Raw genomic sequence first — 27,372 nt, 5'->3', positions numbered from 1 at the left:
ACAAAATTCTCTGAGAAGTGTAAACTCTTATATACCATAAAATGCCAGTATGGCTTGAAAGCAGGCTCTGAAAGAAAATTATGCAAATCAAATAACCATCCCAATTAATTAAAATACAAAGATACATCATGACAGATCTGCACATTAAAAGTACAGGTTATCTGCTTAAAGAAGGTATTAAGTCATGTCATAAAAAATTTTTTTAAAGAAAATAAATTTTGTTTATAATTATGAAAACTATACAATTTTAAAACTACAAGACTGTTATTCAGACCCATGGTTATTTTATGTATTCACTTACACTACTTGTTCTCATCTTCAGGTGATAGATAAGCCAGTTGTAGTGAAACTCTGTTTGCTCCACATTAACGGATTTGGGATGAATAGCAACTAGTCCATCAGTTTTTGTGTAAACTTTCACCCTTTAAAGAAGTTAAAATGTAGTTTAAAAACAAAACAAAACAAAACTCTAGAGGATTCCAAACTAATCCCAGAATCAAAACAAACTCCACAGATGAGTTCAATTTATTTTTGCAATATAAATTTCCAAATTTTTATTTTAATAAGACATGGAAAAATAATTGGCTAAATAAGAATACTCTAAATCATACAAAATCCTTTTCTTATAGGTATAATTACTCAACATATTAGAAAGATGACAAAATATTCCCTAGTAATGTTAGTATATATACTGTACCAGTAAAGTACAAAAAATGAAATACCTGATATAATTCTAAGTGAATCAGACCAAGAGAAGAGTCTACATTTTACTGTAAATCATGATACTGATAAACAGCTGTCAATTTACAGAATAACTCTGTGAAATGATCTAAAATTAAAAATGAAGTATTTGGGGGCTTCCCTGGTGGCGCAGTGGTTGAGAGTCCACCTGCCAATGCAGGGGACGCGGGTTCTTGCCCCGGTCCAGGAAGATCCCACATGCCGCGGAGCGGCTGGGCCCGTAAGCCATGGCCGCTGAGCCTGCGCATCTGGAGCCTGCATGTCTGGAGCCTGTGCTCCGCAATGGGAGAGGCCACAACAGTGAGAGGCCCACGTACCACAAAAAAAAAAAAGAAAAAAAAGAAAAAAGAAATTTGTTTAAAAGGGAGTTAGTTAAAACTGGTTTTTAAAAACCTATTCTAGGGCTTCCCTGGTGGCGCAGTGGTTGAGAGTCCACCTGCTGATGCAGGGGACACGGGTTCGTGCCCCAGTCCGGGAAGATCCCACATGCCGCGGAGTGGCTGGGCCCGTGAGCCATGGCCGCTGAGCCTGCGCATCTGGAGCCTGCGCGTCCGGAGCCTGTGCTCCGCAACGGGAGAGGCCACAACAGTAAGAGGGCCGCGTACCGCAAAAAAAAAAACACAAAAACCCCCCACAAAACCTATTCTAAAATATGTTTTAAATGGTCTCACATTCACTGAACTGCCCCCCCTTCAAAACAGGAATACTTGGAATAAATGTACACAGCTCTAGTTCAATCTCTCCATTTTTACGGGTCCTTCCTTCGATGGTCACAAAAATTTCACCTCAATTTGTAGGAGTCTTTAATTAATATTATTCAACAGGGAGATGTCTGATAGTTTATACAGTAAGTGGTAATTACAAAACAAAGCTGATAATCCATTAATCCTTCCTCTTTGTTTTTAAGAGCATCTTTTTCATGGTTCTAAGAATCCATAATATGTCTACCAAAATCTGAATCACAGTCATGAGCCATTATTCAGAATAAAATCAGCAACTGTTCTTCCTCACCGCACAGTCAATTTAACCAATGCCATCCTGCAACCCTACATCACCAGAACAGCAGGGTTTGGCAAACTTTTTCTATACAGGACCAGAGAGAAAATATTTTATGCTTTGTGGACCTTCTGTCACAACTACTCAACTCTGCTAGTGCAGCTGGAAAGCAGGCACAAACAACATGTGAACAAACAGGCACAGCTGTGTTCCAACGAAAACTTAAACTCTTAGCCAGTATGCCAGAATGTGCTGACCCCTGCACTAGACCAAAACAAAGCATAAACCCAAAGAGAACTACCTGTCTTTCATAAAGCCTCCCCAGGATGGCAGAGGGATATATAAAATGTTTGTATTTCAAGGAGTCTCTCTGTTAAGCTACCTGTAAGTTTAGGGATAGATATGAAGAAGTACTGATGTCAAAAAAGTACTCAGATCACTTAAAATGTGGATAATCCAACTTCAGTGATTAAAATTCATGTTACCCATAATCTTCCACGTGAGAATAGGGTTTCTCAACGTCAGCATTCTTGACATATTGAATCTTCTGTTGTGGGGGGCTGTCTTGTGCATTATGAAATGCCTAGTAGCATCCCTGACCTCTATGTACTAGATGCTAGTAGTACAGACTCCTCCACTTATAACAACCACAGATGTCTGCAGACATTGTCAAATGTCCCCAGGGAGGCAAAATCACCCAGGTTGAGAACCACTGCACTGCTGCACTCTAGGCTATCTCTGAGGTCTATATTTTTTCATGTTTACAGAACATCCAACTTTTTCATCTAACATCAGTTCAAATATTTTATGTCAATATACAGTGATGTTTTATATGCCTAACAGAAATGCCATATAATATGGTCGTATAAAACCATAATTTCCCCACTGATACTAGACATCTATGTTGTTTACAATATACCTGTCAAAAACCATCTGGAATTACTTCCTTAGTACATATTAAATTAAAATATTCACTTATGAATCCACAGGGCCAGTGACTATTTTAATGACTGCTGATACACAACTCTAATCTAAACTGTCTTCCAAAAGGGTGGCACCAATTCACATATCACTAGCCATTTGTGACTTTCAGTTTCTCTTTTTCCTCACTGGAATGAATTCTTTTACTGGGCAAAAATATGCCTTATTTGTTGTCTCCAATTACTACTAAGGCTGACTCTATTTGTACATACATTTAAAGTTATACTTTATTTCTCAAAATAGTAAAATCACATTTTTATTCAAAGAGCTCAAGTAGAAAATTACTTGTTTTAAAAGACAGGAAAAAAAAATCCTGAAACAAAATTTACTCTAAACAAGGTATAGCTGGCTTACTGTTCTCAAATTTACATTGATTATATTTCACTAACATTCTTTGGGAAAAATGGGTGGTGAAGGAGCAGACTCCAGGGATGTGCTATGAGGGAAAGTGATGCCCACGGTAAACAGTCTGCCTTCTCTTCAATGACCAACAGTAACAAGAATATGGCCCTGGGCTTCTCTGGTGGCGCAGTGGTTAAGAGTCCACCTGCCGATGCGGGGGACGCGAGTTTGTGCCCCGGTCTGGGAGGATCCCACATGCCGCGGAGCGGCTGGGCCCGTGAGCCATGGCCGCTGGGCCTGCGCGTCCGGAGCCTGTGCTCCTGTGCTCCACAACGGGAGAGGCCACAACAGTGAGAGGCCCACGTACCACAAAAAAAAAAAAAAAAAAGAATATGGCCCTATTATGAGTAAGAACAAATGTACAATATAAGCCCTGTTGCAGTAGAGAGTTTCGAAAGTTTGAGAGAACTACAAATAATTCATAATAATCTTCAATGCTTACATTTTTCTTTTTTTACCCAAATTTAGTCGGATTTTAGCAACTTTGGGATATAAACCAGCACAGATGACAGCTTTAATTATCTTCTCATTATCTATTGGGGGTGGGAAGGTAGAGAAAAAAAAGTAAAATACGGATACAACTGACAACAGCAGCAAGTTATTTACACTGTATTTTCTGCTTTACCTGAATTTATATTAGATTTTGGATCTTTAGGATTTCTACTGCTTACAAATCCAGCTCCAAGAAGATGCTCAGCAAACTGCCCTTTCATGTTATGCAGCATCTAGGGAGCAATGGTAACAAACAGAACTAGAATACCTTTCACACAAATTGACAGGGGTTATAAAGCATGTACTCATAAATAAATTTAGCTTTGAGCTTTCCCTGCTTTATGAAACACTTTTGCAAAATTGTGATGTTTTGGAGCAGGGGTTGGTAAACTACAAAATTTATAAAAACCTGTTTTTGTCAATAAAGTTTTATTGGAACAAAACAACACCTATTCATCTACACACTATCTTTGGTTGCTTTTGCATTATAGTGGCAGAGGTGAGCAGTTGCAACAGAAACTGTATGGATTGTAAGCCAAAAAATATTTATTGTCCAATCTTAAGGCTTGCCTGCTGTAGGGAATAACAACTGATGTTTAAGGATTACTTCAGTTTACAAAAAGGCTCATAATTTTCAAAATTGCTCTCTACCCCATATTTTGAAAAAAAAAAAAAACAGGAAAGCATAGAGAAAATAACCAACATCCATATATATACTACTGAAAAGTAACTACTGTTACATCCTGGCACAAAAGCTTAAGGCCTGTTTCTTGTGTTTATTTATAAGAAAAATCACTCTTTGGGTAAAAATGATACATGACTCATTATAAAAAGCATTCAAGTAGTATAGCAAGGTACAAAAGAAGACTACCCTAATCTCAATACTGTCAGAAATATCATTAACTAAGTAAATAATATTGCACACACTATGCATTTATATGGACAGAAGAATTAGACAAAAATGCTATCCCTAACCATGGGATAACGTAAATACAGAAGCTGTTTTTATAAAAGCATTCAAATTAATTTTAGTTCAATTTAAGGAAGTTAAAAAGAAATGAAACTGAACTAGATGGATCTTACATTTTTATAATCATAAGAGATATTTAATAAAGGATCCTTGTGAGCTTAAAGTAAGAGATTATGAGAAACAAAATTGTCACATTTAAGTACATATTCCTTTTATGAATTATGTGACTTTAGTTTCCCCACCTACATTCTCTTATAACTGATTCTCTAGGTCATCTCCTGGTTTCTATCACCATTATTTTATATTGTTCAGGATAATAACTTTTATACTGTATCCATAATTCCCAATACTGTTTTGCATTTTTCCATATTTAATTTCAGTATCTACCACCAGCTGACTTAGCATGTACTCTCCATTCCTGAATTCTTTCTGATTCACTTCTTAATAGGCAGCATTTCATTGTCAGTAAATATTTCAAGATCAACTCATGAGCACAGTATCTCAAGTGCTTTCTTGAATGCCTGTCATTTTTCTTTATACTTGAATTAGTATCTTGACTGGATATAATATTTTCAAAAAACACTTGGTTGGAGTCAACCATCTTTTCATACTGTACTTCGTTTTTTCCACTTAAGGGAAATGTTCTTACAATATATCTCTAAATACATATTCAATTACTCTTAAATTTTCTATGTAGAGACACCTATTACCTTTTTTCCATTGGCTGTAGTATCTTTCAGTCATTACCCTTCTTTTCATTCTGTTAATGTTTGGGCACTTTTGATTAAATATGCTAGATTCTGGATTCTTTTACTCCCATAGATTTGTTAAATCTATGCCACAAAGATGGAGTGTACATGTAATGGGGGAAGGTGAGGATATTTCTACTCCCACTGGCTTGAGATCACTTCTCCAGTTCAGTGCAGAGTCTGAAGTCTGATGTGCATCTGCCCTATTAATTGTTCACTTTCTTCTATTTCACAAATGCCTCATGTCCAGTATTTTCTCACTACACTAAGTCAAAAGTTAAAGAAAAGATACTCGCTCTATCTGAGATTTTAAAACAGATTTTAGGAGTATTAGTGAAAATTTTCAGGATGAATTATCAAAATGGCAACTAAAGTGTGGGTGCAGGAACAGTAATCGAACCTCTCTGTGTTTTCCTGCTAAACTCTGGACTCATGTTTTTCCTTAGACATCAGTTTTTTGTTTATTATGCTATACACCCTTTTTGTTTTGTTGCAGTTGATTTAATAAAGATTCCTTTTATGATTCTGTATAATGATTCAACTTCATAAGACAAACTCACACAAAAGTTAAGCAAAAACTTAACTTTTTGCTATAGATTTGACTACACAAAATACATATAAGTCCCTAACCTAACATATGAGAATCACTTCAAAACATTCACCATTACCTGCAGTGTGTTTGAAGACAGAAAATATTCCCAGCAATAGTCTTTTTCATATCTGAAACCACGTTGTCTAGCTTCTTCCCAGCCCTACGAAGAAAAGTATTGATATTGTTCCCCAAAGCAAAGACTGCTTACCAGTTTGTCTTTATTTTGGTAATAATTTTACTTTCTACTGATATTTCATTTTCTTGTAAAAAATTCAAAGAATTTCCAAATTAACAAACTAAAAAAACATAAACTCCCCATGATCCTAGTCGTTAAGAGATAACCAAAACTGAATTTGCAGACCTTTCTTTACACAAAAAAAGCAAGTTATATAGTAACATACTGTGCATTTTACATAAAATAGCACCATTCTGTACATGATTGTATTAATCAAAATGAGCACTTTGCTGAACAAATTTCAATGCTATTATATATTTTCAACTTCAAAAATATATTGTTTTACTTTGCTTTAAGCTAGAGAAGGAGGGAAGATGGGAAAAAAGAAAATACTGAATGAGCTCAAAAGAAAAAAAATATAAACTTTCCCATAATACGTAGTACAAAACTGAGACTAGAACTACAGTAAAAAGATGCTGTCTCTATACACCAAATTACATTTAAATGTTGTAAAGATGGATGATAAATGTTTATCCTCGGATAAGCCTGTCTATAAGAGATAAAGCCTCTTTATCCTGAATAGTGTGCATGACTATCATGCTCTATCAAAAATGTTAAATCTGAATACAGGTATAGTTTATTAATGAACAAAAAGGGACCTTCTGTCATAAATGTCAGTAAGACAAAGATACAAAAGAATAATAGCAAATAAAATTTTAAAATAAATTGTTCACTTGTTCTATTGTTATCAAAACACAAATACAGACTTTTTTCCAAAAGGGTAAATGTAATGAGCTATCACAAAATTGAAAAATGATGTACAATTTTTCTCCCAAATGTTCACCTAATTTTAGGCATTCTCACTTAGCAGTTTATTCCTGATAACTATAATACAGATTTTAAAAATTTAAATATATTCCTTTTACCTCAAATGCATTCACAACTGTCAGGTGATCACTTTTAGTATCCTTTGCCAATTCCTTTCTTCTTGCATCTGCGACCTTTTCTTTTCCCTTAAAACAGATGAAGGCAACTTAAATTGCTCTGATGGTATATAACAGAGAATGGCATTCTAATAAAAAGCCAATGAAAAATCTATCTAAGCAAACAACTACCCTGTGTATCTAAAAATACCTGGCCTTTTACTTGTATCTTTCTTACCAATGGAATCACAAAGGGATCTTTGAAGCTAAGACTAGCAGCAATGGTGAGCACCGGGTCAAGGCAACAGAACAGAGCTCCAAAAAGAATCATTTTTCCAATGTGTGGCTCAACTGGTAATCGTGCTAAGTGGACTCCAAGAGGTGTCAATTCTTCTTGTTTATCCAAAGCGTTCTGTAAAGTAAGAGTTTATGTTTAAAACACATTGTAAGCACCACATTTTAGTTTGCTTAAGAAAAAATAATAGGCCACTCTTAAGTCCAAATGCTCTCATATTGTTCAGCTTTAGTTCTCTTCATCAAAACATAAGTTTGCAACATAAGTTTTGAGGTCAGCAAAGGTTAGAAACTTATTTAAACAGAAACAACTTGGCTTTACTATAAATGATGGAAGAGAAATGAGAGAAATAACACACCAGTAAGTCTTCAAATAAAATCACCCAGTAAAGTATAAGAGTTGTAGGAGAAATAAAACAAAAAATGAGACACTACTACATATTTGGAATATAGAATGCATAGCCCCTAGATTCTAGTACTTTAGGAGACATGAGACAGGAGAGCAAGAGATAAAATACTTATCTAGAACCCCCACAACAGGGTGACTTCTGCTCTGACTACCTAGGTAATTTGATCCAACCATCCTACTGAGCACAGATGGAAAAGCTGCTTGAAGACTGAGGAGTTACAAAAGAATTACAAAAATCACAAGTCCAGGATTAGGGGAGGGACAGAAGTCCAAGGAAGTGAACCCAACATTGGGGCATCTTTTCCCAGAAGAAGCAACATAAATCCTCTCTGGAAGAAATTACCATCACCCCAAGCTCCAAGTTTTTATCTACAAAGACCTCTGTAAATACAATGTCTAGTATACATTCAAAATAACAAGATTTGAACAACAACAAAAATAATAAAAAATATAACTCAATTGCCCCCCCCTCGCTGGCAACCAACCACTAGTTTGTTATAGGGGTGGGAGAGTGGGAGGTACAAACTATTGGGTGTAGAACAGACTACGAGGATGTATTGTACAACATGGGGAATATAGCCAATATTTTGTAATAACTGTAAATGGAGTGTAACCTTTAAAAACTGTATAAAAATTTAAATTAAAAAACAACAAAAATAACTCAAATGTCTCACCAGACAAAGGTCTCTACTAAACATTTATGGAGAAAATAACCTCAATCTTATAAAAACTCTTTCAGAGAATAGGAAAAAAAAAAAAACAAAAACTCTCCACTTGTTTTCTGAGCCTAGCATAATCTTGGTACCAACTTGACAAGGGACATCTGGAGAAAGGGAAACTAAATAATCTTACACATGAGAAACTCAAAATAAAATAATGGCATACTGAATCCCAGCAAGATAGGTTTGTTTCTGGAATGAAAGTTGGTTTAACAATTGAAAAAATCAACGTAATTCAATATATTACAAATTTAACATAAAAAACAGCATAATTGTATAATCTCATTAGAGGCAGAAAAGGTATTTGATAAAATCCATTATCCATGCATGATAAAAATCTCTTAGTAAACTAAGAATAGAATCTTCCTTAATTTGATAGTTTCTACCAAAAATCTTCAAAAAACATGCTCAACGAATTTTTGACAGCTTTTCCTTTGAGAATAAGAATGTAAGAATGCACACTATCATAACACTTCTGCTCAACATTGTACTAAGGATCCTGGATGACAGCTGGAAAGGAATAAATAAAAAATCTACTTATAGTTATCAGAGTAAGTGGGTTTCACAGCGTTGATGAATACAAGGTCAACATTCAAAACCAATCTGATTTCTGTATATCAGACTCACAAGAAAATGAAAAATTTTGAAGTTTGAATATAATCCAAAAATACCACAAACCAGATATAAATCTTTTAAAAAGTTCTATAGTACACAGAAAACGCTGAAACACCAAGAGATTAAATAACTAAATCAATGGGACAGATCATGTTCTTGTTTGGTAAGACTCAATACTGTAATTAAGGCAGTGTGACACCAGCTCAAGATAGAAATATACACCAATAGAATAAAGGAGAGCCTACAAACAGACAAATAAATCCACAGACACCTGATCTATGACTATGGCTGCAGAACAAAGAGGAAAAGGATGAACTTTTCTATAAATGGTTTCAGTCAACTGCTCTACATATCTAAAAAACTTTGATTCCTACCTCACCTACACACACAAATCCACTGCAGATGGATTATACAGGTAAGTGTGAAAAAGAAAACAAAGTTAAAACAATATACCCTCATGACTCCAGGGTAGAGAAAAACTAAAGGACAAAAAGCAGTAACATTAAAGAAAAAGACTGATAAATTTGACCACATTAAAATTAGGAATTTCCGTTTATCAAACCACTGTTAAAAAGTGAAAAGGTAAAAATACAGACATGTGCAATACACAGCTGACAAAAGGCTCAGATCAAGAGTACACAAAAAGTATATAATGACCTCCTACAACGTAACAGAAAAACAGGCATCAATAATTTATAAATGAGACTATCCAAATGGGCAATAAGCATAAAAAGCTGCCTACAATTCAACAGTAGTCATGGTAATGCAAACTAAAGCCACAAAACTACTACATACCTATCAACATGCTTAGAAAAAAAGACTACAGGTTGGTGATGCTACAGAGCTGAGAATGCTCACCTACCACTGACACTGGTAGGAGTGTAAGTAGTTTGACAACTTTGGGAAATGGTTGGGCATTACCTACCAAAGTTAATCATACACATACGTTATGGCTCAGTGAATTCACTCAAGTGTACAGCCATGAGAAATACTTACAACACGTGCGCCAAGAAACAATAAATATTGAAGAACAGTCATACCAGCACTATATGTAACTGCCTCAAATTGGAAATAACAAAAATGCCTTTCAGTAGTCATATAATAAAATATGGTAAAGAAATGAAAATGAATGAACTATAGCTGAAAGCAATAATGCACATGAATCTCACAGTGTTTCAGTGAAAGAATCCAGAACCCTGTTCCCCCTGCAAAAAAAAAAAAAAAACACCCACATCCCGTGTGAGTTCATGTAAAGTTCACAAAAGGCCAAGTTAAACTCAGCTCTTTATAGAGATGTATACTGGTATGGTAAAACCATAAAGAAAAACAAGCAAGAGATTACCACTGAAGTCATGATAGAGGTTATTTTTGAGCCTGAGAGTAGAGTAATTGGGCGAGGGTAGGAAGTTGGTTTTTAGGATACTGGAAATGTTCTTAACTTCTTGACATGAGTAAAAATAAGAGTGCTCACTTTGTGATAAACCATTAAGCTGGACATTTTTGTTTTGCTCTTTTACCCTGGATGGGTATGCTGTATTGCACAGTAAGTTTTTTTTCAAAATGTAGGCTTCAGACCCTACTGTTGGCAAGGATTTTCCAAGCCTTTTCACAATTTCGTTGCCTACAAATGGCTAAGTAAAGACTGGTTCTTAAATTCAGTTGGGAGAGAGGAAGTCATCCCACCCTGGCTTCAGACTCCAGCCGTCCTCTGGTTGTCTGTCTCTACCACAAATAATACGTTGATTCTCTCATCTCCCCGTAGCTCTCTACTGCTGTTCTATTCGATAAAAGTCTGGAGGGGAAGAGAGGTCAGGAGTAAAACCACACTGCTTCCTAAAATACCAGTAGCCCCACTAAATCTAATCCAAATTCCAACAAAGATGGTCAGATAAGTTACAGTGCTTTTCATTTAAACAACTTAATATTCACATTAAGAGCTTATTTTTACACGGACCAAATTCTCAAATTTATCTACATGGATGGGCACAAATAAAACTGAAATACGTAAAATACATCGTCAGCATCCTCTAACCCAGTACTAATCAACAGAACTTGCAGCATTGACAGAAATGTCTATTTCTGCACTGATTATGTGGTAGCCACTAACCATATGTGCCTACTGAACATCTAAAATGTGTAAGTGTAACCAAGATATTGAATTTGTAATTTAATTCAAAATTTAAATTTAAACAATCACCTGTGGCTAGTGGCTACTGTGCTGGACAGCACAGCTCTATTCTTTCTCTCCACTTTGGGTATTAACTCACTCACTAATTCTCTCCAGTCCTGTGCCACTTCTCAACATGGTCTCATGCAGGGATGGCTACCAACTAAGTGGTCACTTGACGAAGACACTGAAACTAGTTCCTCAAAACACTGACTTCATAAAAGAAACTAAGGAAAAAAGCTGTAAGAATAAAATGATAGGTCGGGGGATAGAATATTTTGGAGAAAAGCCACCTGCTAGTATTCCTTCAAAAATAGAAGAGTTGCCTTTATAAAATGTTCATACTGTTATTAAGTTACCTGAATTTGACAAAAGCTCTAAAAACATTATGGTAATCAGAAAGAGTAGAATAAAGCAACCAAATTCATTTCTAGAATACAAATGAAGAGGACCAGTAATTGAAAGATTTCAAAATTTTATGTAATTTAAAATCAGGCCTATAATGAAAAAACTTGTGTGGAAAGAGCCCAGTATAAGAAAAGTCACAAAGGTATCATTTTATAACTTTCTAATTTATATTTCATACTCCAAGCCGAATAGCCAAAGAGTGAATCAATCTGGCACTGCACATTCATTGGCCTACCTTGCCATAATGAAAGTAAATTTTATAATTAGCTGGCTTACTTACTTAAACACTCTAAGTTAGAATTTAAAAAAAAATCAAACTTACCAGTTCCATCAGGTGTTTTATGGAAAGTAACACTGCTTCACTCGATGGTGGATCCATTAGCCTACTCAGAAAGTAAGCAATTCCACCCAGCCTTAAAATCTGGGGAGAGACAAATATAATTAAACATATATCATATATTGACCTAACAGTTTAATCCTGCCTGTGTCACTGACTCAAAATAAAGCATCAAACCTATACACGATTTTAAAGTTAGTTATTTTACCAGAATAAGTAAATATTTGTGATTCTATAAAAACATGTTTAAAGGCCAACATACTACTTTCTAACACCCACCAACTCTATTAATGAGAAAAGTAGCTGGTTAAAATCTCAACAAACGAGGTGACTACCAATTACCTACAAAATAAGGCGGCTAATTTTATCAAAATACATTAAGATGCTGAAAAAATGGTAAGTAGTCTATAATGAGGGATCTTAAGACATAATAACAGTAGCTAACAATTACTGAACACTTACTATGTGCCAGACACTGTTCTAAGAATTTTATATGAAGTTAATTTAAATAACTTGCCCAATATAACAGAACCAGCTTGCCACAGGATGATTTGGGATTCAAACCCAGGTAGTCTGGCTCCAGAGCAGTATGTAATTAAAAACTGTTTAGTCAGTATCTGATCAAAGCTTTAAAACATATAATTTACAGTTGACCTTTTTTGAACTGCATGGGTCCACTTACACACAGATTTTTTTTCAATAAATATAGTACTTGCATTTTTATTTTACAAATTTTTAAATTAACTAAGCATGGGGAAAGGTTTGTGTTCAATTAGAGGTCACAATATGTAAAATCAAAAGAACTAGGGTTTGAGTCCTGATTCTACCCAAACTGTTTCAACTAACCACCCCTGGGCGAGTCATTTATCAATTCCTTTGTTTTTGAGGCAGAAAAGGCAGCAAGTGGATTTTCGGCAACCCTAATCCCCACGCTGTTCAAGGATCAACCGTACTAACACAGAGAGGAAAACAAACGCATGGTAAAAATTCTCTCTGGCAGATTAGTATACTACTTTCCTCTATAAAAGATGCTGAAAAATAGAACCCTATTTACTTTCTTAACTCTCCCAGCTAATTTACCTTTATTTGTAAACAAAGTTCTTCCAAAGGCGTTCTCAAAATTTCTGGCAGTTGATAGTCATCTAGAAGGCTTGCTCTAAGACCATTATACAGATGATAGCAATGACCAGGTTGAACTCTTAAAAAAAAAGGGGCGGGGGGTGTATTATCAGTGACTTTTTAGAACTCCAGAGAAAAGACTAGGCAGGGGAAGTAGTCAATATTTCTTTCAAGCCACACCATAACTAATTTACTTATTATTTCATTTTTATTAATCACATATTTCTTCTCCCCACCTGTTTTGAATAAGCTTAAATCCATTAACCCTAAGTCCTAGTTCTAAAAGACACAGGGGGCTTCCCTGGTGGCGCAGTGGTTGAGAGTCCGCCTGCCGATGCAGGGGACACGGGTTCGTGCCCCGATCCCGGAAGATCCCACATGCCGCGGAGCGGCTGGGCCCGCGAGCCATGGCCGTGGAGCCTGTGCGTCCGGAGCCTGTGCTCCGCAACGGGAGAGGCCACAGCAGTGAGAGGCCCGCGTACAGCAAAAAAAAAAAAAATAAAAAAAATAAAAGACACAGGATTGCCTCCCCCTACCAATAATTTGGTTCCCTGTTTCTATCTTACAGATTCCAGACTTCTATTCACAATAACAGCAGTATACGTAGGTTAATCTCTTTGGCCTTGTGAGCATTTTATGTAACAAATCCCAGTATTATGTTAACCTGTCTATATTATTTTAAAAGCTTTTAGGTATGTGCTATTTATTGCGTTTTCAGAGGGATGTTGGAAATGGTTATTGTTTGCATCTAGTGACCTGAATGATACTATTCTTTGTACAATGTTAAGGACAGATATGAAGAGGTTAATGAATTCATTTATCTTCAAGCAGAATAAAGTATTTCTGTAGGTGCTTGCTATTAAAGGAGGGGGAGACCCTTTTCCTATAGGAATAAATTAATTCTAAAAATCTCAGCTATTTCTGTCACGAGTCTACAAAGACCCATTATCTAGTATATTACATGTCTGCAGAAACTAAAAGTAAGAGGGTCTCCACTGAGGACCAGGTATTTAATATAGTTTGCTCTGGCCTTCAACATAATTATCAATCTAATTAGCTTTGCTAAAGGAATTTATATCTAGAGAGCCCACAAGGGACTATTTTCCATTTGAATTAAACACTGTGTGTGTATATATACATATATACGTATAACTGAATCAGTTTGCTGTACACCAGAAAATAACACACCACTGTAAACCAACTATACTTCAATTAGGAGAAAAACCCACTGTAATTCCAGTTAACCTTCACCAGGATAGTGGGGATGAAGAATCAGATAAAATGTAATACTTCATTTACTCTATTTCCATAATTGTTTTCATGGATCAAATCTAAGGCCCAGTGTACCTAGTGTGTTTACTATTCATTTATAAAAGTGTGCCAAAACCCATTCACCACAGTGAATACTTTTTGAATCAGTATCCAGTAATGACAGGTCTGCACGGGAAACTCCAATCCTGCTAGGTCCCCAATCAAGGTATGCCCTGGTTAACTGATTAGAAGGTACACTTCGTGAATTAAGCCATGACTATGCTCAACAGCACCAACTGCATAATCTAATAAATTACCTGGAAGTCAAGTTATACTGGGATAATCAGCAAAGATCATAGCAAGTGAGTCAGAGCTTTAAAGATATAGTACCAACTTAAAGGACTGATAAAATGGTCTGTAAAATTTTCTTTCAACTCTCCTTTCCTTACTTAAGGCAGTATTTGAAGATTAATAGGAATCTTTTTATTCTACATGTAAGAGGCAAAATAAAAACTCTCTTCTAAAACTCCAGGCATGATTCTACTACTCATATGAGTAAGGGTGTAAAAATACTGTGAAGTATGCATTACAGCAAATAGTAAGTGCAATTATTTGTGTTAAAGGCAAATCTTTTCTCCTACCATTAAAACAGAGATATTTCTCTTTCTTCTGCTATCACCACATCAGTGGGGAAAAGGTATTTTCCCTGTGTTTTCATTGGTAACTGAGACTGAAAAACCAGCACAGCTGTGAAGTATACTGATGAGGAGTCCAGACTGTGGAGCCAGACTGCCTGGCTTCAAATCCTGGCTCTGCTACTTAAAAAACTGTGTGACTTTGGACAGATGACTTAATTTCTTTGTACCTTAATTTCTTTACCCTTAAAATAGAGATAATAACCTACACTTCATAGCACTGTGGTAAGGATTAAGCAAGTTAATGTATATAAAGTATCTATGAGATGATCTGACATTCAAGTATTATTAATAGCTATCATTATTAGTAATATATGCTTTTTAAAAAGAAACAATTATAAGTAATATAGCTAATAACATAAAGAATAAAGAATATTAATTTTAATTAACCAGACTGAGGAATTAGAGGTAGAAATATCATAAAATAGAAAACTTGGTAGATAGTTTTTCCGAAGCAGCTATGATTAAAACAACTTTCCCATTTAAAAACGTGCTGCAGTTAGTTTTAAAAAATATGAAAGGTAACTAACTGTTCTAAATATTTTTAAATGCCACCAACACATTTTGCTACACAAAATTTTTTTTGGTTTTTAAGGCTTCATTCAAAGGTCCCATCTTACCTTCCAGCTCGACCTTTCCTTTGTTTAGCATTAGCTTTACTAACCCACTCAGCAGACATCGTACTAATGTTGTTCTGCGTGTCAAAGTGTGTCTCCTTTATTTTTCCTCCGTCTATTACATAAACCACATCATCTATGGTAATGCTGTTTGGAAAATAAATATATAAAAAATGTTAAAAAAACATGAAAAATACATTAACTGATAACAGGCCTACAAACAGGGATTCTAAAGCATTTTTTATTAAATCAGTTTGATTTTTAGCAGTTCAGGATTTTCACCACTCTTCCCAGTTACCAACATAAGGGGGATCAAGCACCAAATCACAGGCAGCATCAGCAGCTTCAGTGGCAGCACATAGGGCCAATCTTACAGATCATGTGCTAAATTCTTATTTGCCTACAGACAAACTTCACAGCTTGCCTGAGGACTTTTGTACCTAGCTTTATGAGCCCTCCAGTTCCATGATTTAGTATCAGTTTCCACAGAACAATCTGTTGCAGCGACATACTGGTATAATAGCACCTCCAAGGGAATACAATATATTTTAAATGCTGTATATAACTAATTACCAAACTACCAAACAATTCTACTCCCAACCAGAAAAACTGACCTCAGTTCCCATGCTTCTTTAGGAAAGCGTTAAAACAACCACTTAATAGGCTATTTCTAAAGAGGCTAGAACATTAGTATACGTTGAAAAAAACCCCACAAAACCTATGTTCACTACCATAACTAAATTAAAATAGCTTTACTTTTAAGAAATTACAAAGTATTTTGTAGAAGAAAAAGATTAAAGTATGTTAATAATTTATGGGGCTCAAAACTAATGTAATCATCAGTAGTTGGTAATTAAAACAATTTTTACCTAGTCTCTGCAATGTTGGTAGCAATTACTATTTTCCGAACACCAGGAGGGGTTCTTTTAAATACCTGTAAGAATAAATACATCAAAATCCCAAAAGTAAACGAACTTCTGATACATCATTCTTGCAAATAGAGGAATTACTTCAGGTACTATTCATTTTTAGCAATTCTGTGTTCACTGACATATGCACCTAATATTTATAGATATATTTATACGGTATACATTATCTTCAATACCACAGAATTCTTTTGGTAAACCAAACTGAATCTCCCACAGATGTCAGAACCTTACCACAAACAAGATTTCAAATGAAATGTGATAAATATAGAAATAATTTGAATTTATAGATATTTAAGTAGTATATAAATTACTAATGATATTTAAATATGATAATTTTGTTTTTTAACAAATGCTGGAGAGTATAAACGTCTTATTGTATAAGCAAACTTTTAAGGAAGAGGGACAGAAGTTTAAAGATAAGAATTATGAATTACCCAAAAGTATAAAGGTAAGATCACCAACCAACCAGGCAGATGCCCAATCATCAGAATGAATGTCAGCTGGCTGTGCTACCGTGTACTAGCTTTTTGACTGGACTGGATTAAAAAAAAAAATCCCCTTCACATAGCAAATCCTACAATGTCATGATGGCAAGTACCACCTTGGCCGAAAAGCAAAAAAATGCATAAACTTATCCCCTCGTTTATAAAAGTGATAATCAATAAAGAAAATGTTGTTTGCCAGTCTGGTCACATATTCTCTAGCAAAGGAATAAATAATTTATGGTGAAGGTGTCAGAGATGGCAGTACCTCCACACTGGATACAATTTTGTCCAATCTTTGGAATCAAAAGTTCTCTTTCTTTCCTCTTCTCTTCCCTCAGGTATGCACTCTGTATCTAATCCAGCTGGCAGGACTAAGGTACCAGCAGAAAGGATATTAAAAAGCTCTCAATAAAAAATGTCATGATGTTTTCTTACAAAGAGTGGAAAAATGGATCCATCTCATTCTACCGGGAACTTCAAACACTAGAAAATCACCTTGCCTTTGAGAAAGCAGTGTTCATTCTAACTAGAGAAATCCCTACATCTGACAGACCCAAAACATCCAAAACCATAATAATACGTTATTGAAATCTCATGCCTGCAAATGTACTAATTCTGTTAATCAAAATTTCAAATATCAAGCTGTATTAATTTCTAGGTTGAGTTATTTTTATTGGTATTCACATACCTTTTTCTTTTATTCAGGAAACCCAAACAAGTTCTTGGTAAAGCCAATCTTTAAACATTTCCCTAATGCTGACAAAACTAATTTGATTTGTGTATTACCCTCTTATTCAACTTTTTGTGCAATCATTCCCTGAAGACTCATTTGCAGAGGTTCTCAAAGAAGTATTTTTTAATATGGATTACTATTTGAAAATGTGCCTTAAATAATAAAAGAAAATAAAACCTACAATAAGCAGTCCTTAAAGCCTGCCGCAGTTTGAAAGATAAATTTAACAACATACCTGTGTCTGGTTAACTGTAGGCATCAGTGAATGTAAAGGTATAATAAGAAACCTGTCTGAAAATTAAAAAGAAAATTAAACTTTAAGACAGATACTTGCAGAAAAGCTCCATCAAAAAAATATGGAACAGGGACTTCCCTGGTGGCGCAGTGGTTAAGAATCCGCCTGCCAATGCAGGGGACATGGGGTTTGAGCTCTGGTCTGGGAAGATCCCACATGCCGTGGAGCAACTAAGCCCGTGCACCACAACTACTGAGCCTGTGCTCTAGAGCCTGCGAGCCACAACTACTGAAGCCCGCGCACCTAGAGCCCGTGCTCTGCAACAAGAGAAGCCACCTCAATGAGAAGCCCACATACCACAACAAAGAGTAGCCCCTGCTCTCCGCAACTAGAGAAAGCCCACGCGCAACACGAAGACCGAATGCAGACAATAAATAAATAAATTTATTAAAATATATATATATATGGAACAATGAATTCAGATGCTAAGCCACCTGATAATCAGACCAACTTTATTCTTTTTATGTTCTTGTTAATATTTTTTTGTTAATTCTAAATTCCTAAAGAATGCTTAAAACAGTTGGAAGCTCTCTTTTCAAATTATACTAAAAAAAATCATTAACTCCATTCCCACCACTAACTGAAGACCAAAGGTTTTGCTTAATATGGATGAATATGTTTGTAGACTTTGGGTAATCCTACTTTAATCATACAAAGAATATTTAAATTTTTAAAGCAAATTACTTACTAAATTTCCATGTCCTACTTAAAAATAATGAAATAGCACTGGTTAAATGTAATACATTCCAAAAGTGACCCACATTAAAAAAAAATAATTGTTAGGAATATAAGAAGTTTTAACTTTCAAAATGAAGTTGCTCAAGCCCATTCATGATTATTAGCCAATAGACAGAAAGTTTGATGTAATACGGTAATGGGAAAGAGAGGGAATGTTAAGGAAGCAAGGGTAAATTTCAGTTAGATATAGTTAGCAAAGTGCAACCTGACTTACATCTCCAGCAAGAGTGGCCAAATGACCCCTAGATAGCTGTATTTCCCCCAGATAAAGAACTGTTGTTATTCAAAGGAGATATGGTGCTCCCCCATAGACTCTCTATGACCCCTCTGAACTTAAAAAGCAGTAAAATGCTGTCAAACAATTGGTATTGCTAAAAAAGAATGCTCTTAATTACTTGTCTCTGTGACATGATATGAAATACATCAACTCTAAATACTTAACTCGAATTGAATCAAGCCTTCAGATATAACTTCCAGTTTGCAAGGGAATAGAGGTAAGAGAGGATCAAATGAAATGATACCATAAAGACTCAGACAGTTCCCAAATGTTGCAGACCTAATCTTTTCCGCTATGGGAAAAGTAAGGGGAGGATGGGAGTGATGTTCTAGAACTAGAGTAAACGATCTATCAGTTTGACTTTTTCTATAGTCTGAGCAAGCTAGCTGTGAAAGACACTTCAGGGGGAAAAATGGGAAAATCTGATTATAGACGATTATCAGATGATGTTAAAGATTAGGTATGTTAAATTTTTGAAAGATTTCCTTTAAAAGAAATTAAGCTGGTGGTAGAAGTATAAATTAATACCTCCATCCTTGAGAATAATTCAATTAGAAAGTTAATCAAGTCAATTATAATAATGTATAATGTCACACCCTTTCCCCACTCCCCCCAAAATGACCTTCCCTGCATTTTTCTAGGAAAATATATACACGCCCATATTTTTTAAAACTAAAAGTAGATCATACAATAGTGTTTATGACGGGGGAAGGAAAGGCCAAAATTGGAAGGTTCAGTCAAAAAAGTATTCAATTGTTTAAAAAAATAATTCCGTTGTATAGTTCAATCACGGCTATACTTTTTCTATAGAGAAAGATTATCAATGACAAGGAAAAGAGAAAGCAGTATTTCATTAGAGAGGAATCATGGTGATCAGACAAAAATATTTTTCTGGCTAGAGAATAAATAATTCTAATTATAAATAATTTTAAATTATTAATAAATTTTAAATTATTAATAATTATAAATAATTTTAATTATAGAGAATCCTTGAGGGCATTACCATGATGGGATTTAACAAAGAATAAAAAATATTTTAGCCAATAAAATTAGATCGAAATATTTTTTAGTGTTCTGTAAAAATAAAATGTATCAAAAGCACTTCAAAAGAGTAAGGTTAGGAAGTATATTCAGAACTATAAAATACTAAATAGAATTTGCTTTGCTAAAGTTAATGATGATTCCTGAAAAAGCTTTAACTGAATTTCACAGGAGAAAAATGTTCCCATGCATTTCTCTAAGATGTAAGAGGTTATACCTCTCAAAACATGCTGCTAAACAATCAGAATCACCTAAGGACTTTTTTTTTTTTTAATTCAGATGTTCAGGTCACATTCTAATATTTTGGGATGTGGGTATCTGCATTTTAAAGAAGTGCCATGGGTGACTCTGCTGTGTAGTCAGCTGAGATATAGTGGACTAAGGGATAAATTCAAACTTCTTTTCTGCCCAACTAAATGCAGAAGTGAGTGAAAAAGCAAAAACTTCAAAACCAACATCTTAACTTTATGAACTCAAATTTTATTAGGCAAATTTAGGAAGAGAGGAAAAATAGTCTCACCATAATACTAAATAAGGAACTTCACTACATACCTACCATCTTCATCTCTGACGCAGAACTTCCAAGAAAAAAAACAAAAAAAGAAAAAAGTAAGATCCAACTTTTGAAAAAACCCAACCTGGACTAAGACCACCAAGCTCAAATGAAAGAAAATAACCAGGCTACGTACGATTCAAGTACCACTCTTGGAATTACAATAAAATGTATTTCTATAATACCTGATTTAAACATCACTTGGGACATCAAGAGATCATGTAAAGTGCTGATATTGTCCCAACCTGGTAGAAAGACCAATATTGCACCATCCTATATGGAGGGGAAAGAACCATTACAAAGGATCACATAAAAAAATACACCAAGTACAATTCTGTGCACAATTAAGCCTTCATTAAAATTATACTAGCTCAAGATAACTTTAGTTACTAATTATAACTAAAGAATGTAAGTTCACTTTTTAAAAATAGGATTTATAATCCAGACATTTCATTTGTTTAGTCTTTTCTTCAAACAGATCAAATGCCTAAATCTTTTGGTTTTCTGAAATTCCTATTTCTGGTGTCAAAAGCCATTTCTTCCATAGGTTATTTTTTTTTAAAGCATTTAAGAAAATTTTCTTTTTTTACGGGCTTGATACAAAAATAAAATTGAAATTATATTTCAATTTTGAAACTTAAAAACAAAACTAACCTCTTCTTCCAAAACAATGTATCGAATAAGGGCAGCAATCAAATTCAGATCAACTTTATCATCATCCATCATTCCTAAAACATCTATAGTGCTTGGAGAATACCTATCAAAGTCAAATAGAAAGCCATGAAATACTTGATAGTTTCCTGAAGTTTAACTTGCTGTAAAATCTTATAATTAACTCAATCTGAAAATGGGAAAACATAATCAATAAATAGGAAAGAATTACTGGGATTATGATAGTGTTTACAAGTCAAATCAGTAGAGTATTCAGCTAGAATATGAGACTTGCAATGCTATCCTTAAATGTGTACAAAATCAAGACAATCCTGCTTTCTGTTTTAGTCATTTAGCCACCGTGTTCACTTTCAAACAAAACAGACTTACCTTTTTCGCAATTCCCTTACATAACCTGGCCAGCGTTCTTTATAGATTGCTTCTTTTTCTTCTTTTTCTTGTCTATTTACATGCCCTTGCATGAAACCCCTCTTAAACTGGGATCTGTGTTCTTTTTGTTCTGGAACATATCTAAAATAAAAACATTCTTTAATAGCTTCACTTTTTTGAAACTCTGGTTTTAGCTAATAGTCAATATCTCTGACTTTTTTACATTTAGGATTTTAAAAAGAAACTTTAAAGAACATCTTCACTATCCTTTCTAGTGAATGCTAAACATAGATTTAGTGCCAAGTATTAACATATAAAATGACATTTTAGATAAAAATCATTCTTCTCTATCAAAGTATATAAACCTCTAGATCATCTTCAGCAATAAAAATTTAAAAATAACTAGAGTAACTTCCATCTTTAAGTTTGAATTTGCTTTTACATCAAAAGTTAACATTAATGTAAGTCTAAAATAAGTTAATGATTGCCTAGAAGACTCAGATTTTGAATATAGGAGGTTTCCAAACCTGAGTGCACATAAGAATCCCCTGGGGAGTTTGTAAAACAGACTCCTAAATCCTATATTGTGATTTGGATTCAGTAGGTCTGGCTGGGGTCTGCTAATCCAGGAATTTTAATTAGTGCCCCAGGAGATTCAGACAGTATAGAGATCTACAGTATTGAGAACTACTTAGTTCTGCTCAGTCTCACAGACATAGCTAATAGCAGAGCGAGAATCAGCATTCAAATCTCTTACGTGTCAGTCCAGTGCTATGCTTTGACTCCACCATGCTGCAGTGACTGCTACAAACAGAGGGCATATCTGCCCAAGAATGTCACCTACCATAAGTGGGTTCTCAGAGGCATGGGAGTAGAGAGGGACAAAGAAAAATGAACCTACACTTTAACCCCAAAGCACCTCAGAGTTCACCTGGAGGAGAGCATCTAGGTGGAATGGGGGATTTGGAGCATGGGCTTCGTGAGTCAGACAGAATGGGACTGATGTCCTTGCTCTGCCATTGACTAGCTGTGTGACCTTGGGCAAGGTATAAACCTCTGGTCTTTAGTTTCCCTATTTGAGAGATTAATACTCTTTTAACAGTATTATATGAGAATTTAAAAAAAAAGTGATAAAGCACAGTGCCTGACACATAGCAGACACACCAAAAGTATTAATCAATCCCCTTCCCTATTCAGTACCTGTGACCCAGGATTCCCCTAAGTCTTCGATACATATAGAGGCACCAACGTGAGGTAGGGCAACCTGAGACAGAGATTAGTCTAGTCAGCAGGATGGACCCAGAGTTGGCTCCCTTCCCAGCAATTCCAAAAACAGAGGTAACCTTTAACCCCCCTCCCCAAGAACCCAATCACAACCCTCCATAACACCTCACCTACTTTCTTCCCTACTTCCCTGTAGTGCAGCTCTTCTTGTGGGAAAGGAACAGCTGGGGGCCTCTGCTGAAAACTTCTATCCAATGACCACCCTACTTCACCTCCCCTCTTAGGCTGGCTAAAGAATGACAAGTGCACAGATACCATCCTTTTGCTTCAAGAGACTCCCCTTAGCTACAATTCCTTGTACTCCCTGCCTTATGGGGACCTTAAGAAAGCAATCCATCTTTATGTAATTTTAGATTACTGATCCCTGGAACTTTGTTTTTTTTTTTTTTTTTTTTTTTGCAGTACGTGGGCCTCTCACTGTTGTGGCCTGTCCCGCTGCGGAGCACAGGCTCTGAACGCACAGGCTCAGTGGCCATGGCTCACGGGCCCAGGAGCTCCGTGGCATGTGGGATCCTCCCGGACCGGGGCACGAACCCGTGTCCCCCACATTGTCAGGCAGACTCTCAACCACGGCGCCACCAGGGAAGCCCTGGAACTTTGTTTTTATTGTCAAGCTGTTGCCTATTATTATCTTAGAAAACAACTGGTAAATGTGCTATGGTAGGAAATGGGACACATGGCAGAAAGTGGAATTGAGAGCATAAAAATTTATAAGCATTGATGATAAAACCAGAGCATGGAAGACCAACATATACTTTCACTTTTATATGTTCCTCCCTGACATACACACTTCCCTCTTTGCTACACTGATTTCACTACCTTCCTGACTTGTCCAGCCTATCCCTGCTTTATAAACTCATTTCCAATGTACTCTCACTTCTCCGGAACAGGTCAATCACACCTTAGAGTAATAGCTTGTATGTCTCCCTATCTAGATAAAAGTTCTGAGGGTGTGTAACGAGCCTTTCACTTGTTTTATGCTCAGATCTTAGTGCACAGTGCAAGCCATAAAGTTTAAAAAGTATGTTAAATAAGTCCACTCAAAAGCTGACTTTTCTCCATGTGAAATATGCAGCAGGATCTTTGTTCTCACCTTCCCACTATCACTTCCTCATTTTCTCCTTTAACAAGTAAGCTGTGGAGTCTTGAAAAAAAATCTCAGCACAAATGTTTCTACATCTGTCCATATATTTTTCAGATGTTTACTACCGGCCAGGCACTATGCTATGCACTAGTCACAAAGATGAAGAGGACAAAATCCTCGACCTTGAAAATTTGAAATCTAGTGCAAGAGGTAAATATAAAAAGATACATTACATGGCAATAAGTGTTACAAGAGATATGACAGAAGTGCTCTGGGAGCCTTGTTGAGAAGGTAACTCACTCTGTGAGAAGCATCAGAGAAGGCTTAATGGGCAATGAAGCTGGGATTTGTTCTTACATAACAGTTTATAGATTAAAAGATGAAGAAGGTGGCAAACGTAGCTCTAAAAGGAGGAAATAGCACGTAACAAAGCATAAAGTCATGAAAGAAAGGGCACAAGATGGCAGACTAGAGAATAGTGCATTTAGCATGGGCAGACCATGCGATGCATGAGGCTAGAAAGAGAGGACAGGGCCAGACTGTAAAAGAGCCTTGGGGTGACAGGCTAAGGAACTGGAACCTGATCCTATGGGGGTGTGCTCTCCCAGCCCTTTCTCATCAAGGAATACTAACATAATTTTATATGGCTACTCGAGAAGCCTGCTAGCAGCTAATTGACCAGGGGATCAATAACTTGGGCCTACCAGCTGAGGTTGCTCTGCTACAGGCCATGACACACCAATAAAGGTTCCTCAATCAGTTTTCAAAAAGAAATCTCAAGGGGCGTGCCCTGGGGGAGAAAGCTCACATGACCAGCTTTCTTTGGAAAATAGATGGCAGCAGCTGTAAGAGTGAAGACCACAGTGCCAAGAGAGGAACTATTATATTAACACAGGAGAGATAAGAAGGACCTTAAGTAGAAGAAATAAAAATGAGAAGGTATGTTCAGGAGAAAGCTCTCAGGGTTTTTGAGGCGGGAGAGTGGGATGGCATATAGAATGACTTAGAGTAGTTTGGTTACTGAGCATGTAAAGCAGTTAACATATCCTGGTACATAACTGCCTGATAAACACCAGCTCTTCTGACTTACAGCTTAGACAACTGGGTGGAGGATAACAGGAGTAACCATTATAATAAGGCATACTAAACAACACAGACTGCTTTAATTTTTTGGTGGAAGCATGGTGGGAATCAAATATAAGATCATGATTTTTGTTTGAAAAATGTGGGGTTCAAGAAATCTGTGGTACTGCAATGCTGTTGAGTATAGAGTTAGATAACAAGTTTAGAATTCAGGAACAGCTTCAGTTCTGAAGCTCTAGTTCTGCAAGCTACTGGAAAATAGTTCTGAAAATTTGGAACTACAGTCATGGAAAAAAGATTTAACAGTGAAATCATAAAAGGCTGAGAAAAGTATAAGTAAGAACTCCAGGGGGAAATCATATTTAAAGGGTGGGGAATAGAAGCCAGCAAAAGAGAATGAATACCAGGTAGGAGAACCAGAAGAGAGGTTCAGCACTAAAGACAGAGGTTCCCAAACTTTACTGCCCAGGGGTCCTTAAACAACACTGATGCTTGGCTACCAGCCGAGACTCTGTAATATAATTAAGGTATGAAGTGTGAATGTGGGTTTTAAAAAGCTCCAGGTCATTTTAATGTGCAAACAAGTTTGGGAATCCCTGATTTAAGGAAAAACAATGTTTTAGAGATGAGTTTGAAACAGTTTTAAGGGTGAGTTTCTGAGACTAAAGTTTGACAAAATGGTGACATGTTAGTACTTTTAATCTCTTTTAGTTCCTAATATTTACTTACCTTATTTTTTCAATTATATCTTCCAAAAGATACTCCACAACCGGAAAAGTAAAACCAGGTATATGTATCATTGGACAGTTACCTATCATGGTAGATAAAACATAAATCTGTACTTGAATGTTCCAACAACAACAAAAAAACAACTCAACAGACTGTAAATAGGACAATGACTCCATTAGTTTCAACTTCAGAAAATGGTCCTGACACTTTTACAGCTCTACCTTATTTTTCCATATCTAATTTAATAAAACCAGCAGTCTAGTGTTCACTCAGTACCAATTTACTGTTACCAAACTGTACACAAATCTCACAGTTCTACAAAGTAACCCAGAATACCAAAAAAATAGAGTATTTTAAGTTGGATTCAAAACCTATTAAGTCTATTTCTCTTCATCATTAGCCAAGATGGTGCCATCAGAACCTAAGTTTTAGTGAAATTTACACAAGAAACATAACCCGTGGTATCCAGAATTATGGAAAGAAGAAACGTAGTTAAAGCAAGACCTAACCAAATATTAAACTGTTGCTTACTATTTTAGAATCATTAGTTAAAAAATAAGTCTCTTAGTATTGTTATTTAAATGCTATTTAGGTTTTTTGTATCGAACAAAATAAACCATATACACTGTAAACAAAGGCCAACACTGTAGACACAGATCAAAGTATCTGAGGTGGCACCAGACTTGCATAAGTTTACTCAAAGTTAGTTCTGGATTTCTCATCAAAAAGGACTGAGACAGAGACAAAGACAAAGTATAATATGCTCAACTAATCTCACAAGGCTTTGAGGGTCAACTGGGCTGAATACAAACACATTAAACACAGTTCTATTCCATTTTAATTCCCTTTTCTCCTCCTTGCCCCAACAATTTAAGCAGGAGAGACAGTGAGGCATAATTTTAAAAGAATGTACTCTGCAGCTAGTCAAATTTAGTTTCTTTTTTTATATTTTGGCCACTCTGTGCAGCTTGTGGGATCTTAGTTCCCTGACCAGGGCCTGAACCCGGGCCCCAGAAGTGAAAGCACTGAGTCCTAACGGCTGGACTGCCAGGGAATTCCCTCAAATTTAGTTTCAAATCATCTTGACTCTCTGTTAATTATGTAACCTTGGTAAGCTACTTAACTACTCTGAGGTTGTTTCCTCATCTGTAAAAATAAGAATAGCACCTACTTCACAAGGTATTATGAAGACTGATGAAGACATGCCAAATACACTACTTGGCACAGTGAAGGTATTCCACAGTGGTTGCTAGTTATTACTATTAGCAAACTGCCGCCCTGTGGCAGTTTGCTAATAACAGTAATAACTAGCAACCACTGTGATATTACATAAAAGACACAGAAGAATCACAAAAAAAGTTTATAAAATTATTCAAATCTGTGGTTTGACTTCATTGATGTCACCTTAATTATCTGGTGGAAGCACCAAAAGGCTACATGTCTTCACT

The 27,372-nt window shown here is 35.8% G+C and overlaps 1 protein-coding gene across 1 annotated transcript in view; it reads right to left on the bottom strand.

The window, feature by feature from the left end:
- Positions 1-27,372, bottom strand: part of DHX36 (DEAH-box helicase 36) — a 53,528-nt gene that overhangs the window by 4,199 nt on the left and 21,957 nt on the right. The window contains exons 9-23 of the mRNA XM_060099511.1: positions 25,925-26,006; positions 21,745-21,885; positions 21,358-21,460; positions 20,889-20,976; positions 18,035-18,090; positions 16,522-16,586; positions 15,656-15,799; positions 13,051-13,168; positions 11,956-12,054; positions 7,260-7,433; positions 7,025-7,111; positions 6,000-6,083; positions 3,746-3,845; positions 3,563-3,653; positions 302-422 (exon numbers count right to left, since the gene is read on the bottom strand). Coding sequence (XP_059955494.1) covers positions 302-422; positions 3,563-3,653; positions 3,746-3,845; positions 6,000-6,083; positions 7,025-7,111; positions 7,260-7,433; positions 11,956-12,054; positions 13,051-13,168; positions 15,656-15,799; positions 16,522-16,586; positions 18,035-18,090; positions 20,889-20,976; positions 21,358-21,460; positions 21,745-21,885; positions 25,925-26,006 — 1,553 coding nt within the window. The remainder of the gene's footprint in view (positions 1-301; positions 423-3,562; positions 3,654-3,745; positions 3,846-5,999; positions 6,084-7,024; positions 7,112-7,259; positions 7,434-11,955; positions 12,055-13,050; positions 13,169-15,655; positions 15,800-16,521; positions 16,587-18,034; positions 18,091-20,888; positions 20,977-21,357; positions 21,461-21,744; positions 21,886-25,924; positions 26,007-27,372) is intronic.

This window comes from Mesoplodon densirostris, chromosome 5, assembly GCF_025265405.1.
Source record: "Mesoplodon densirostris isolate mMesDen1 chromosome 5, mMesDen1 primary haplotype, whole genome shotgun sequence".
Lineage (NCBI taxonomy): Eukaryota > Metazoa > Chordata > Mammalia > Artiodactyla > Ziphiidae > Mesoplodon > Mesoplodon densirostris.
The sequence above is the reverse complement of the archived record's forward strand: the minus strand, read 5'-3'. Positions and strand labels throughout refer to the sequence as shown.